Source organism: Triturus cristatus, chromosome 2_2, assembly GCF_964204655.1.
Source record: "Triturus cristatus chromosome 2_2, aTriCri1.1, whole genome shotgun sequence".
NCBI classification, from domain to species: domain Eukaryota; kingdom Metazoa; phylum Chordata; class Amphibia; order Caudata; family Salamandridae; genus Triturus; species Triturus cristatus.
Window position 1 is genome coordinate 431,042,401 of NC_140582.1, and position 17,024 is coordinate 431,059,424.

Here is a 17,024-nt window from a genome sequence, read left to right on the forward strand (position 1 = left end):
ATGGGAGCAATGCAGTCTACTCAACCCAGAGGCTCCTTTCGTCGCTCCTTTTATAGAGGAGCTTCCAAAAATGTGGGAACAGACAACTCTTCCACCTTCAAAGCATCGGGTCAAACATCCCCTAACAGAGGATATTCTAGAGGAGGTTATCGAGGAAACAATAATAAAGGCCGAGGGGACAGGACGTCTGAGCTCCCGGCTCCGCAGCCCGTCTGCTGTTTACATGACATCCTGATCTTTAATCCTGCCTACGGCGCGAGCAAATGTAACCACGAATGCGCTGATACTTCCCGCATTCCTCCGATGTTCCCGCCGGCTTTTTTGGTCGAGGATTCATAGAGTTTGCCGACTTTGGACTTTGCCCACGCATTCTGGCCCGACCACCACCGCCGGACACCGCTTATCACGTACGGTGAGACGACCTGGGGCTGGACCGGCGCCGGGGGAAATGTGACCGGACGTGGAGTGGGCGGCCTGGCGGAGCCTTCTTCGCGACGGAGAGAATTCCTGTACGATTGGGTCCGGGCTGGCGAATCTTCCTTTGTCCTCCTACCAGCGGTCAGAGCGGTGACCGTTTGAGAGCGCCCACCACCCGCATTGCAACACAGCCGAGGGCTCTCCCATCGTGTGAGCCCCGTATAGCGAGCAGCAACTCCTCTTGCCCTCACTATTGTTCCTCCGTCCTATGGAGTCGCCCTCACCCCTCCGAGGTGGGCTGGCGGCGGAAATGGTGTCGGCGCCGGTCTGCTTCGCCGGAGAGGCGGAGGCCGCCATGTCCCTGACGCAGGCTTCACTGCCTGCTGTCGAGCTGGAGGGTGTCCCGGTGGCGCCTTTACATACAGTCGGCATGCTGCAGCAGGGAGCAGACCTGACCTATGGTGATATCCTTCTAGCCCTGGGGGACTTGCGGGCGACATGGTGCCAACGCACTCGAGAACTGGAGTGGAAGATCGATGCTGCTATGCCATCCAGGGAACTACTGCGGTTGTCTGACCCCCCAATGCCTCTCATTCCCTTTGAGGCGGATACAAATTGGCGACAGGGGGGTACTATGGATCGTCCTCTCCCTGGTTACAGTGTCGAGGGTTTGTCTAATGATCAAGTTGCAGATACAAAGCTCCCTTCCACTTTACAAGCTGAGACTCTGCCTCTGCGGGTGTTGCCGTGTCTGCCTCAACATCGCCGGAGTGTGTGCCGTTCGGTGGGGAAAACTGTGTTTGTCACTATCGATGTGGTGATGGTCTATGACTGGGAACTCTCGCTTCTTCTCCCTCTGCGTCTTCTTTGCCGTGAGCGGCCATCTTGCTCCTTTGTTCTGCCTGAGGTACACTCCCAGCGGCGGCCATGTTTGGTGGGGTCTCCGCGTTCAGGCCAGGGTTGATGTTGCCTCCCTTGATGATCCTGCTTGACCGCCTGGCATGACCCGGACTAGAATATTTGCTTATGTATCGGTTGTGCCGCATGTGTGTAAATTGCTACTGTTTACCGCGGGGGTGGATCTGTGGGGCCGCTCAGGATCGGGCCGGGGCTGGGCGATTTTCTTTAGTTTGCTGTACGTATTGGCGGGCGGGGACTAGGATGAGGCTGCTAATTATCTGCTTTGCTCGCACATTTGAAATGGAGTCTCCCCACCTGCCGCTTTGCTTGCTTCTTCAGTTGTGCTGATGATTTTCAGGGTGGGGGATGCTTAATGGGCTGTGGTGACCGGGAGTATGTAACATTTCCTCCTCCTGCCTTCTCTGGGAGTCGGAGACTGGGAGGTTATTTCCCACTCTCCGGACTCTCTTTCCTACTTGGGGTTCATTTGGGGCGACAGGCATGCCTATTGGGGGGGGGGTGGGCCATGGCCTTCCGCTGGTATGCAGGGTGGGGGGATGGGATGTGTTCTATGTCTTCTTCGTCTCTATGGCCCTCTCTCTCTTTCTTTCTCCCTTCCTCTTTGGTTTCCTTTTCTTTTATGTTTCTTTGTTTCTTCGGGGTCGGGGTTCAGTGTTAGTAAGGAGCTTATTGTGTTTTATCATTCTGTGGTATAGTGTATGCTCTTCGTCCCTGGATGGTGGCCACCTGTCTCCTTACCAATGCCTTCCTATATAACGCTTCCTTCTGGGTGCTCCGTGAACGGTGATGTCTCTCCTGGTCAGTGATTAGCTTCGACTCTGTTCGAAGTACACTACGTTGTACTCGACAAAACCATAAAATTAAACCTTTTCTTATCCTGACATTATTGTTCTATGTTCTCCAATGTCATAGCGGCCGGCCCCGAGGGGGTTGTAGGCAGACGCTGTGTATTGTGCATCTATCGAAATAAAGGTTTTTAAAAAAAAAAAAAAAAAAAAAAAAAAAATAATAAAGGCCGAGGACAGGGCAACAACAACAACACCCGCACCTCTACAGCCACCAAACAGTGACTTGCCACCACTCCCCCCAGACCATTCCACTCCGGTCGGGGGCAGACTTCAACAGTTCCTACCTGTCTGGAATACCATCACTACAGACAGGTGGGTAAGACAAATTATCCAATCTGGCTACTGCCTCGAACTCATAAACCCACCCCCAAACATACCACCCAGGCACCGTCCCATGACGTCTCACCACCTCACGCTCCTCAAACAAGAAATACAGTCTTTGCTTCAAAAACACGCAATAGAACCTGTTCCACTACAACATCAGGGCACAGGAGTATATTCCCTATACTTCCTCATTCCCAAAAAGGACAAAACCTTAAGACCCATACTGGACCTCAGACTACTAAACCAGTACATACAATCGGATCATTTCCACATGATCACTCTCCAACAGGTCCTTCCATTACTTCAACAAGGAGACTTCCTTGCCACATTAGACCTCAAGGACGCATATTTTCACATCCCTATGCATCCCGCTCACAGGAAGGATCTATGATTCGTGGTAGACGGTCAGCACTTATCAGTTTACAGTTCTCCCATTCGGAGTAACAACTGCACCCAGGGTGTTCACCAAATGCTTGGCAGTTGTGGCAGCATATCTTAAGAGACAAGAAATCCATGTCTTCCCCTATCTGGACGATTGGCTCATAAAAGCCAATACTTTAGACAAATGCGTTCACCACACCCACCGCACTATTCAAACCCTACACAACTTGGGATTTACCATCAACTATCCCAGATCTCAACTACAACCCTCCCAAGTACAACAATACCTGGGAGCCACCATAGACACAGCCAAAGCCGTAGCTTATCCCAGCATAGCCAGGATAGCCAACATACAAAGTCTGATCAAAACATTTCAAACACAAAACTCTCTCCCCGCAAGAGTGTTCATGCAACTCTTAGGCATGATGGCGTCATGCATCTCCATAGTACCCTACGCACGCCTTCAAATGCGTCCCTTACAGGAATGTCTAGCACAACAGTAGAATCAGGCCCACGGACAAATTACCGATCTGATGTTGGTGGACAGCCGCTCACTTCGCTCACTGAAATGGTGGAACACCATCAACCTGTCCAAAGGGCGGCCGTTCTTGGAGCCCCTTCCACAAGTTGTGCTGACCACCGACGCATCTCTCACGGGGTGGGGAGCCCACCTCCTTCAACACACCACTCAAGGACGGTGGACCACTCAACAAAAACAGTTCCACATCAATCACCTAGAACTTCTAGCGGTGTTGCTAGCACTGAAATCCTTCCAAGTGCATCTACAAAACAAAACTGTCCTCATCCGCACGGACAACATGACAACAATGTATTACATACAGAAACAAGGAGGGACACATTCTCTACAACTGTCCCAACTGGCGCAACAAATTTGGAGATGGGCAATTCCCCGAAACATCTACCTGCTAGCAGAACACCTCCCAGGGGTTCAGAACCAGGTGGCTGACCTCTTAAGTCGCCACACACAGCGGATACAAGAATGGGAAGTACACCCCAAAGTCTTACTCCCATTCTTCCAAAAGTGGGGACAACCAGACATAGACCTGTTTGCCACACAAGAAAACGCAAAATGCCCAACCTTCGCCGCCAGGTTCCCACGGTCAAAGGGCAATGCAATATGGATGAACTGGTCAGGCAGATTTGCGTACGCTTTTCCGCCTCTCCCACTCATTCCATTTGTGGTACGCAAACTGAAACAACAGTCGCTGACACTCATCCTAGTGGCTCCCACTTGGGCACTTCAACCCTGGTTCACCACACTTTTGGAACTATCGCTAGTTCCACATCAAAAACTGCATCTCTCCCCGGATCTCTTAACCCAGAACCATGGAGAATTCAGACATCCAGATCCTCAAACACTGAACTTGGCAATCTGGCTCCTGAAGTCTTAGAGTTCAGGTACCTCAACCTTCCCCCAGACTGTATGAATATTATTAAAGAAGCCAGGAGACCTACTACTAGGGCATGCTATGCTGCAAAATGGAAACGATTTGCCATTTACTGCGCTAACAATGACATACAACCACTGGATGCTTCCATCCAAAACATCATTTGCTATTTATTGCACTTGCAAAGATGCAATTTAGCGTATTCCTCTATACGTCTACATCTAGCGGCATTAGCAGCCTATTTGCAAAATAGACACCTGTCCCTCTTTAAGGTACCAGCCATTAAAGCATTTATGGAGGGTCTTAAAAGAATTATTCCTCCAAGGTTACCACTTTCCCTGGTGTGGAACCTTAATATTGTTCTAACAAGGCTCATGGGTCTCCCATTTGAACCAATGCACAAATGCGAACTGCAGTTCCTAACATGGAAAGTGGCTTTCATCGCAATCACATCCCTGCGAAGAGTAAGTGAAATACAAGCCTTAACTCTCGAAGAACCCTTCCTACAACTACATCGGAACAAAGTGGTTCTTAGGACGAAATCCAAAATTCCTCCCTAAAGTCATTTCCCCTTTCCATCTAAACCAGTCAGTGGAACTGCCAGTCTTCTTCCCTAATACAGACTCAGTAGCTGAGAGGGCTCTTCATACCTTAGATGTTAAAAGAGCCTTGCTGTATTACATCGACAGAACCAAACCTTTTCGGAAAACCAAGCAACTGTTTGTTGCTTTCGCTCCACCACACAAAGGCAACCCAATTTCCAAATCGGGTATCGCCAGATGGATAGTCAAATGTATCCAAATATGTTACCAAAAAGCTAAACGTACTCTTACCGTTCCCCCTAGGGCGCACTCCACGCGTAAAATAGGGGCCTCTATGGCATTCTTAGGGAACATCCCCTTAGAAGACATTTGCAAAGCAGCCACATGGTCTACTACACACACCTTCACTAAGCATTACTGTGTTGATGTGCAATCCAAACAACAAGCTTCAGTAGGCCAAGCTGTCCTAAAAACTCGATTCCAAACTGCTGCAACTGATACAGGTGACTACCGCTAGGGGAGACACTGCTATATAGTCTATCCTTAGTGTGTGATCTGCAGCTCATATGCCTCGAACGGAATATGCTACTTACCAGTATGCATCTGTTCTTGGCATGTAGAGTTGCAGAGCCACACACGCCCACCCGCTTCCCCGGGACCTGTATCTGTTCCAGCATTGTCTTAATTAGATACTACACATGGACATCCTTTCTCTTTACTTCTTACACACCATCATTTCCCATCATGGCGAAAAACAATCTGAGGATGGAGTGGATGCCCATGCGCACTGTTGTCCAGGGGAGGAGTCACCAATCTCGTGACCAAAAGGCTTCTTCCGAAGACAACAACCACCTGCAATCATCCGAGCCCAACACCAGATGGCGATCTTATCCTTAGTGTGTGGCTCTGCAGCTCTACATGCCAAGAACAGATGCATACTGGTAAGTAGCATATTCCTTTTCTAAATTGGTCTAGAGTTTCTTCTTAAATGTCGCATTTATTGCCTCTGTGTAATACCACTGCTTAGCACTACCCCTTGAGAAGTCTAAACTGCTTGCCCACACTACTACAAAAGAGGACATTTAGTGTTATCCTTTTTGCCTCTGTACACCAAAAACGGTTGCCTGGACTCTTTGCACAGTGTACCTCGTTTTGGTCCAGCATATAAAGAGCCAGCTTCCTACACCCCTGTATAGTTCAGTGATGCCATCATCCGGGAGCACATCCACACATACTCACATTCTCTGTACCAGTCACCTTCTTCCAGCATTATGTTGGTCACTTTTAGAAACTGGTGGACTGCTTGAATAACTCACCTCTCTGTCCCTACCACCGTCTACATTCCTCACTTCCCAGGAGTAAGTAGGACACACAGGTACCCATGTTCCTCTTCAGGGCTTTTGAAACACGGCATGTGTGGGCTACAATATGTGTTCCCAGTCAAACCCCCCAGTTTTCGCTAACCTCTTCTGCAGCAGCTAAGCGTTCACTGTGAGCCAGCTCCCCAGTCGCATCGACCCGTTCTGGCAGGTCCTCGACTGCCACCATCTTGCTTCAGGTAGGTCCTGTGTTAACTTTCTCTGCTCCCGTTCATCTGCCTCTGCCAAGTGAAATTGTTAAGTTGATATGCCCACTGTAATGAGAATGCTGCTCAATTCCAGAGTCGCCGGCTAGAGCAGCACCAGAGTGCTTCTCACTCCATCTTTTGATTGGCCATGGCCATGCTCAGTAACAGCTTGACGATAGAGCCTGTTTCAGGATCATTCTGGTTGTTGATGAACCAATAAAGAAATCGAAACCTGTGAGTCCGTCATGGCATGGGTGTTTAGTCAAAAGTTGACTCTCCATATAAAAGCCTTGATACTCTGAAGTTAGGAAGGCCACTCATTAGTGGAGTAGGTTTGTTCAGCAGAAGATGCAGTTTTGTAAAGTCCAAGATAAATATTTGAGGTCATGAGATTCACCCAGAAATGACAGAGGAGTAGTGGATCTTGCTTAAACTACCATAGCTCCCCAGGGTTCAAATATCAAGTTAGAGGGGGGGAGTGGTATATGAGGAAGCTTGAGATTGGGTAGTGGCTAAGAAGGAAAGTGTTGCCGGTCTTCGAAGTCAGAGGTTATTACAGGAAGGAATAGTAGCAGGAAAGAGTCCCTGACCTCCAGCTCTAACTCCTTAGCTTCTCCTCTTTTTTCCTCATTGATTACTCCAGATGCTGAGTACAGGTGCAATATAAAAATGTGAAGCTTGAAATTTGAGTGTTATGCTTCATACATTAAATGTGCTTGTGGCATCCATGGGTTCATTTAAAATAGATTATTAGTGCCTCATTCATGACAGAAGTAAATGTGTTAGATTCATTCTTCAAATTAATCTGGATATCCTGAAAATCAGGTATGGATCCATCCCTCATTAATGGGTTTTGGACTACTACTTGCCTCATGCATGGGAAAGAAAAACATTCCAGGGGCAGTAACATGTTCAGGAGCAGCCAGGACGAAAAGCACAATTTTTGTGGTAATAGTTCCCCTTATAAATAGTTTACCTGGAAGAAGATTAACTTTTTTATTAGAGTAGGTGTTTAAACGTTTTGTGTGCTAAAAATATTTTTACTAACTGTATTCGTGACATAGCCGATTTCTCCTGACACTGCTAAAAATTACTATTTTGTTGCAATTACGGTGCCATCTAGGTTTCTAAAATAACTATTGTATTGTAACAAATAATTATACATTTATATTGAACATTAATCTTTAAAGAAGTTTCTGTTCCTCAGTAATTGTTTATGAATTAATCTAATGATGGGCTTTTAAAAATGAAGGGTTTTGTTTATTTTTAGCATGCTGGAAACATTAAAGAAGCTGCCAAGTGGATGGACGAAGCTCAGGCCTTAGATACAGCAGACCGGTTTATTAACTCAAAATGTGCAAAGTACATGTTAAAGGCCAATATGATTAAGGAAGCTGAAGAAATGTGTTCAAAGTTTACACGGGTTAGTCTGTACTTTTATTCAAGTCATTAACCAGTCCTCTTTTTGTCTTACAAAATAGTGCAATCGAAGCTGTGTTTTTTTGTTGTTTGTATTGATTTCTTATTTTGCCCTATGGCATCAATCCCATGAAATGTGTGTGTATATATATATATCTAGATATTTATTATAGCTGTACACCATATGTAATTTATGGTGAATGTTGCAGTCTACATTGCTTTAAAAAAAGTGTACTCAAGAAAGAGGGAAGCATGCCTATTCAGTCAAGGATCTGTCAAAGCTTTCTATGCTTTTTTTCTTTTTGTTTTTTACAGCTTCTTTGGGATCTTCTTGGGGCCCATAAACTGTTTTCCTAAGTTAATTTTGGCATTACCTATTGGATTGTTAGAATATTTTGTGGTAAAGTCTAAAACATTTGGCATGTTTTCGAACAAACATGTTTGGTTGGGGCCTTTTCCTCGGGTCCTGGGTGGGATGGAAATAACTTTTATGGGTATTTTATTTGCTTGCATCATGTGAAGGTGTAAGTCAAATGCTGTGCGCTCTCTCGTCATCTACTGTTGGGCTCATAATCTGTTGTTTTAGTTCAAAGGAATAGTTTCGGACTTGAGGTGATGTGGGGTATCTCCCCAGAAATTCACAATGCCCCACACACAACACATAAACCTGTCAGGAGAAGGTTACAGGGTTTTCTGCCCCATTGGTCAGAAATCGGACTGTTGGGTCCTCAACATTATGCTGGAGTGTTACTGTCTAGAACTCACTCAAACACCACCAAAAATTCCTCTGCGCCAACACAAAATGTCCTCCACTAATTTGTGACTCCTTAAGGAGGAGGTACAGGCCCTCCTTGCCAAGAGGGCCATTGAGCCGGTTCCGCAACAACAATGCAGAACGGAGCTCTGTTACATGTACTTTCTTATCCCCAAGAAGGATTGCTCCCTCAAACCCATCCTCCAGCTCAACAAATGCATTCTGTCAGAACACTTTAACATGGTGAGACTACTAGACATCATACCACTACTATAGCAAGGCGAATTCATGACCGACCTCGATCTGGATGACGCCTACTTCCACATACCCATCCACCCAACACTTTAATGCGAGATAAGGCATGTGGTGAGTAAACACCATTACCCGTTCAAAGTGCTTCAGTTTAGGGTCACCACTGCCCAATGGTCTTTACCAAATGTCTGGCCGTGGTGGCGGCTCATCTCAAGAGGAGCAGCATCCACTTTTTCCCTTACCTGGAAGGCAGGCTGATCAAGGGCACCGCGTACCAACTATACCTAGTGCACACCCAGACCACCATCCAAACCTAAGATTAACCATGAAACTAACCAAATCCCCTCCCTAACCTCTTTAGGTGCAGCCCTACCTCGGGCCATCCTAGACTAATGGGTGGGGAAAGATTTGCAGCATGACACCTTTTCTGGATTTGCATGCTGTGCATTATTCTGCCATCTTGTGGCTTGTTCCGTAATTCTTTTTTTTTTCTTTCTTTTTGGGCATCGTTGACCACCATTTGGTGGTATGCCCCAGATTTTCCTGTGCGTAGTTGCCATCTTCAGAATACTTTTTATGCCATTGGGTTTGGAAGCAGTGGAGGAGCTCTGCAGGCTTTTAGGAAAACTCCGAAGTATTACACATGAAACCTCAATTTCTCCGAAGACTGTAATGAAAAGATGCATGAAGAGAAAAAGATCATTCACTCTAACCTTCTGATGAGGGACTTCACTGGGAACAGCTACGTGGTTGGAAAATGAGGCAAAGTAGGGGACATGGATAAAACCCCCTTTAAATTTTACCACAACTGTCACCACAAGTTCACACACAGAAACCCCCACATGATCTGCAACCTCTGTCTGGTGACCGGTACGTGGCGTTGGTCTCCGGCTTCACGTGTCAATGCCGGTAGCATCTGCTCCGGAAGTAACGTTTGCATTGCTTATACAGGTGCCACCCCAGTGGGCTGACGTCAGTTATTTTCTTTCCGTACCAGTCAGTGCAGATCTGGTGAGAGCAACCCCTTAGTAATGTTTTGGCTAAAGTTGTTTTCGACTTTTTTTTAGGTGTTTTTTTTTTATTTCTCCTGGTGTGGCAGGGATGTCATTCTGGAAAACCGCTTCAAGTCCTGCGGCGGCTTTCACCGACCAATGTCTGTGATGGATCTGCATCTTGTTTGGCTTTAGTACCTTTAGAGCAACCAGGACCTGAAGGCCTGCTCCCATTGCCCTACCATGAACCCTAAGGCCTGGAGGAAGCAATCCCCCAAGCTCTTGGCAGCTCGAAGAAGGAGACTGCGACAATCTCTATCCCAGGGAAGGAGAAGGTCCTGGGAGCGGTCGCGGAACCCAAAATCTAAATCACACTCTTAAGACATCGGCCCACTTGGGTAAGTCTCTTCATAAGAAGAAGAGCAAGAAGACAGAGGTTTTTGACATAACCTTGTCTGTCTGCCGACTAAACAAGGGAGCATCTGCTTTTGAGGCATGGCTCCATGGTTAAGCCAGAGCCTGGGTCGACTTCACACTTCCCCGTGTTTCCAGGAGCCAGTGTGACCCCCGCTCCACCTCAAGAGTTTCAGGAGGTCAAGCGCCTCATATTTGAGCCGCACGCTCCCGCTGGTGTTGCTTTGGACCTGCGGGTTTGGGAGGGGCCTCGCAGTCTGCTCCAGCCTAAGTGCCAGTCTGGACCTTTTGACCCACGGCTGGATCCAGACTGGTGCCTTTCATGCCACTTTAACTTTCCTGGATGCCAGTCCTGATGCCGAGACTCCCGCTGCTCACCAGCTGTGCCATCCCCATTCTGATCCCTGACTTTGACACCGAGCCAGATGGGCGTTGAATTGCACTGTCTGGAGCCTGAGCCCTATTCTTATGGACTAGGACTTTGAGGAGGATTTCTGACAGGAGGGATGCAGTCGAGTTACCCATACATTGTGGACTGAATATCACAGACTTGCTGGGCAGACCGGTTTCATTGGCAGTGGCCTTACAGCGCCACGCCTGCCTGAGGACAACTGGCTTTTCTGGGGATGTCAGAGCATCGCTTATGGACATGTCCTTTGATGGGTCTCTTTGGAGACTAGGCAGACTTAACGCTGGAGCACTTTAAGGACAGCCGGGCTACAGATAGAAACGTGGGCCTTGTCATGGCCCCTTGCCACCCCCAACCTCTTTCGCTTTATTTGTGACCACGGAAGAGCATTCCAGCCACGTCTGTACCTGTCCAGCCACCATGGCATTCAAGTTTCCCAGCCTCTGCGTGGCCAAGGACCAGTACTTACAGAACTCGTGGATTTGGCAGCGAGAGGTCAAGCCAGTCTACCACCCCACTCAGAGGCTGCATCTTCCGAGCCTTTATAGTCTGCCCCTTTACCATCATGGGCATTCAGTGGGCGGCAGGATCCACCATCACCTGCACCACTAGTGGTCTATAACATTGGGTACTGCGGATTGTCTCTGCCCTTTGAGACTACCCCATCCTCTATGCCACCTGCTTTTGACAGGATGATGGAGGACCATCTTTCTCTGCTCTCTCAAGGAAATGACAGCTCTCTTGGCCAAGGGAGTTGTCCAGAGGGTGCTGATGCCAGAAGTAGGCCGTGGTTGTTATTCCCGCTACTTTCTTGTGCGCAAGAAAGATGGAGGCCTTCGTTCTATACTAGACGTGCACCCCCTCAATTTCTTCCCTCAGGAAGGAAAAATTCAAAGTGCTCACACTCGCTCAGGTCTTGCCTGACTTGGACTTTGGAGACTGGATGGTGGCGTTGGACTTGCAGGACACACATTTCCACATTCCCATTCTGCTTGCCCACAGGCGTTCCCTGCAGTTTATGGTTTGAGACGAAAACTTTCAGATCGCGGTGGTCCGTTTTGGCCTTACTAGAGTCCCTCGGGTGTTCACCAAGGTGATGATGGTGATTACAGCTCATCTGCGTGGGTTAGAGATGTCATATTCCCCTATCTCGATGACTGGCTGTTGAAGGTTCCTTCACCCCAGGCTGCTGTCTCCTACCTCCAGACTACGGCGGACCTCCTGCATTCTCTGGGATGCTCTATAAACGTGCCGAAGTCACACCTGACTCCTCCTCGGACGGTCCCTTTCATCTGAGCTGTTCTGGACACAGTGCAGTTTCAGTCTTATCCTCTTGAGCAGCGAGTCCAGGACATTCCGGCTATGATACCCATGTTTCAGCCTTTATCCTGGATTTCAGTGAGAATGACTGAGGCTGCTGGGACACATGGCTTCCTGCACCCTGCTGGTAAATCATGCCAGATGGCGTATGTGGGCTCTGCAGTGGGACCTGAAGTTCCAAAGGTATAACACAGGGTCTGGCTCTAATCATCCAGGCTGAGCCTTAAATCAACAAACAGCAACAGGAGGGCCAATGCTGATACTTATTTTAGTACCTCACAGGGAAAAAGGCGCCATCAACATCGAATCATGACTACCTATCGAATTCAATTCGCAAACATATGTATGATATTTTCAAAAAATTATTTTATTTTAACAAGTTATCATGTATTTAAACATATTTCCATATTATACCAAAAAACCAACAACAAGAATTTGACTTAAAGAGCCAATACATGACTCAAAAAGGATGCACAAATGCTGGACAACTTTCAAGACAAATTTACTCACATAGACGACATTAAACATAGAACACATAAAACATCACAGGCTTGTTACTTTTTCGAGAAACCAGAGGCAATGATTGACCAATTAAAGAGCAACCACAGGTAACAGTGTTCAATCAGACCTCTATATTCATTACACTTGTTACATAGCCAGAAAAACAAGACCACATCTATACTGGTCGACGCTTTTCAAACCCCATAGATTTCAAGGTGGCAGAGAAACTAAAGACAAAGATTACTGCACAACCGTCTATTCCTCAAACACACACACATACCGGTTGGATTTGGCACGAGGGCAAGTCATGGTTCAGTGTATTAAGTTTTATTAACAAGAGATTTCACAAAAATGAAATGCACTGTCAATAATTAAATGCACAAAAAACCAAACCAATGACTCGCAGCTTGTGAGCTGTAAAGCCACGTCTAGGCACCAACCACTTTACAGGCCATTCACACACCTTTCATACGTGATACACACAAGACCATTCTCACCACCAGGCACAAAAGAAACACATTACAAAATTCACAAAAAGGGACAAGGTACAACCTGCTTCAGAAAGACAAATATTACTGCACAGCCATCTAATCCTCAAGCACACACACATACTGGTTGGATTTGGCACGAGGGTGAGTGATGGTCCAGTATGTTCGAGGCATGTGGGCTGCTGAATTCATATCTGTGCATAGATCGCCGCCTAGTGTTGGGTCCGGATGTTTGCACGTTGTTGTCCTGGAAGATTCTTCGAAGTATCACGAGATAGGTGACTCCTCCCCTGGACCACAGTGCGCATGGGCATCCTCTCCATCCTTAGATTGTTTTTTTCCGCCATTGGGTTCGGATGTGCTTATCTTAGCTCAAGTTAGGAAAATTCAGTTTAAGGCCAAAAGGCCTTTAGTTTTCGTCTGTACTGTTCCCGTTCGGTATCGACTACTTTCTTTACTAGTTTAGAACCTTCTTCCAGCCTTTCGGATCTGTTTGGTCCGAACATCGAACTTACATCGACGATGGAATCGAGGACTCCATTCAAACGGTGTCCTTTATGCCACGCAAAATACCCACACATCGACGTCCACCCGGTATGCAACAAATGTCTCTCAAAGGATCACGATGAGTCAAAATGTATGGCCTGTGCCCGATTCCGATCGAAGAAGACTCTCCGGAATCGACGGACGGCGAGATTAGAAGCGCAGCAATCGGCGCCTGCCCCGGCCAACATCTTCAGCACCGAGGACGCAGAGAGCGTGGAAGAAGTGAACTCCAGCCCCGCTTCCGAACACGATTCCCGATCGGAAGACGACGATAAAGAGCTTTTTCAAAAGGAAGAAGTAATCGACGAGGTAGGAGATTACGATGAGGCCTTTAGGGCCGAAGAAGATAGCTCTAGCGAGGAGCCAGGCCCACCCGTCGATACGGAGGCCGTCAAAGTGCATCATTCTAAGGCTCAGGTCGAGGGATCGCCTCCGGGCCTTACCCGAGATCAATCTCAAAGTTCTTCGGCCCCGCCTTCGGGCCCGGCCTCGAACATACCGCACGAGCCATTAACGAAGACTGGATTCCCTTCAACGAAACCGAAACCAATCGTCGCACCAGTTCCACCGAAACCGAAAGTGAAACTGGCTGTAATCGGCTCGAAGGCCTCGAAGCCCTCCACTCCTTCGACGCCAGCAAAGGCCGTCGGCCCCGAACGCAGTAAAAGGGACTTCGGCGCCGAACTCACTGCAGCGGATATCTGTACCGACCTGAAGAAAAAGGCCCTCGGTCCCCCCAAAGCGCCTCGGCCTCTGGCACCGAAGCCGTCTGCCCCGACCACCAAAGTCAAAATGGCCGCTCCATCTGCGTCCACGTCGAAGACAGCGGCACACGCCAAGTCGTCGACTCAAGCGACCATCGATACCTGTCTTCGGATCGATGACCCCGTGGCTCCAAAGCAGTTGACGCCTACCTCCACGGTGCCGGCCGGCTCCAAAGAGCCTTCTGCGTTCTCAGTGCAACAAGTCGTGGCGTCGTTGCAACGCATCCGGGAACGGGCAGCCCTCCAATCCACGTCGGGCCCCGACATGCACAAGGCCCCGAAAGCACCCTCGGCGCCGACCAACATCACTTTTGGCTTGCCGCCGTCCACGGCGCCGAAGATGTTCGAGATCCGAACATGTGTCCGCCAGACACAATCCCCGTCTACTGGACACACAGACTCTGAGCCTTCCCAGCCACAATTCATCGACGCCGACACTGGCGAACTGATGCTCCGCAAGCATAAATTCACGCCAGAGAGGGGATTGGACTCCTACAGAATACCTCTCAAGCACAAATTGCCAGCGGGGTCGGAACCAGTTCTGTATGAACGCTTACAAACCTCCCATCAGGATCCCCAGTCCTTTTCTCCTACGCCTTCAGAGACTGACGCAGTAGAGGACTATATGGGAGATGATACCACCTACCCTGGGGATGTCGATCCTGATGAGCATCTGCAGGACCCAGATCAGGCATGGGATGACCCTACAGACCAGGGTACCGCGCCAGATACCCAGGACACGCAGCTTTACAGCGCCAAGACATCCCCCACAGAGGACACGGCTGCCTTCAATGCCCTCATAGAACGGGCTGCCGCCAATCATGGAGTAGCACTCCATTCTGACACTGTTGAAGAAGACTTCTTAGTGGACACTTTCGCCTCTTCCGAAAGAACTGTTAAAACTCTGCCCATGTTAAAAGGAGTTCTCAAACCTGCAAAGGACATTTTCAAAGAAACAACCAGGGCACGGGTGCTAAACCCCAGGATTGAAAAAAAATACAAGCCTGCACCCGGAGACCCTATGTACATTAGAGGCCAGTTACCTCTGGGCTCCATGGTGGTTGCTAACGCTCGCAAACGAGCCCATTCGCAGACAACAGGTGATGCTCCTCCCCCAGACAAGGAGTCCAAAGTGCTGGAGACATCAGGCAAAAGAATTGCAGCGCAAGCAGCAAACATCTGGCGCATTGCCAACACACAGGCACTCCTGGCCCGTTATGATCGTTCACACTACGACACGCTAGAATCACTACTCCAGCATTTGCCAGATGAATACAAAGAGGCAGCGGAGCTCCTCATCAGAGAGGGACAACTCCTTACCAATGCATCCATCAAGTGCGCCCTGGATGCTGCCGACACAGCAGCAAGGGCAATCAACACCAGCGTCATGTTACGACGACACGCATGGTTGAGAATCTCAGGATTCAAGCCGGAGATTCAAAACAACATCCTAAATCAGCCAGTCAACCCCGACTACTTATTCGCCCCTGAAGTTGACACTACCCTCGAAAAAATTAAAAAAGACACTGACACTGCGAAATCAATGGGAGCTCTACAGACGCAGCAGAGGCCAGGGGTCACAACAGCAATACACTAAAGGGGGCACACAGAGTACCTACAATAAAACCAACAGAGGTGGATATCGTGGCTCCAGCACCAAGGGCAGAGGATGTGGTTACGGCAACACCAGGTCCTCCCCCAAAAACAAACAGTGACGCCCTCTCCCTTCCCCCCGACCACATAACACCTGTCGGGGGGAGACTCCAGCGGTTCCTGTCCACGTGGAAAACCATCACCACAGACAGGTGGGTCAGGGACATTATCCAGCACGGTTACTGTCTCGAATTAACCTCCACTCCACCCAACATACCGCCAAAGCACCGTCCTATGTCCGTAGAGCACTTAGCATTATTGCAGCAGGAAGTGCTAAGTATGCTGCAAAAAGGTGCAATAGAGGTCGTGCCCGTCAACCAGCAGGGGACAGGGGTGTACTCTCTGTACTTATAAATCCCAAAAAAGGACGGGTCACTCAGACCTATACTAGACCTGAGACCCCTCAACCACTACATTCTCTCAGAGCATTTCCATATGCTCACCCTGCAGCAGGTTCTCCCGCTGCTCAGTCAGGGAGACTTCCTAGCCATACTAGACCTCAAAGATGCGTATTTCCACATACCCATACACCCATCACACAGGAAATATCTCAGGTTCACTATTCAGGAACGGCACTATCAATTCAAAGTTCTCCTCTTCGGAGTGACAACAGCACCCAGGGTTTTCACCAAGTGCCTAGCTACAGTGGCTGCACATCTACGGAGACAACACATTCACGTCTACCCTTACCTGGACGACTGGCTTGTTCAGGCAAAGTCAGCCCAGCAATGTGCCAGCCAAATGTCCCTCACCATTCACCTTCTTCACAGTCTGGGATTCTCACTAAATTACCCAAAATCACATCTCCAACCCGCACACGTACGACAGTACCTGGGCGCGACCATAAACACTCTGGCAGCCACAGCTCAGCCAAATTTAGTGAGGATCAACAGCATGCAACTGCTGATCTCAAAGTTCAAACCTCAACACTCCCTTCCTGCGCGAGTGTTCATGCAGTTGATAGGCATGATGGCCTCCTGCATCTTCATAGTCCCGCACGCGAGACTACATATGCGCCCGCTTCAGGAGTGCTTGGCACGTCAATGGAATCAGGCTCACGGACAATTAAAAGACCTAGTGTTGGTGAGCGGTCGGGCATACAA

General features: G+C 48.5%; 1 protein-coding gene across 2 annotated transcripts in view; it reads left to right on the top strand.

Moving 5' to 3' along the window:
* Positions 1 to 17,024, top strand: part of NAA15 (N-alpha-acetyltransferase 15, NatA auxiliary subunit) — a 703,732-nt gene that overhangs the window by 398,253 nt on the left and 288,455 nt on the right. For both annotated transcript variants that reach the window (XM_085641522.1, XM_085641523.1), the window contains one exon: positions 7,680 to 7,832. In XM_085641522.1, coding sequence (XP_085497648.1) covers positions 7,680 to 7,832 — 153 coding nt within the window. The remainder of the gene's footprint in view (positions 1 to 7,679; positions 7,833 to 17,024) is intronic.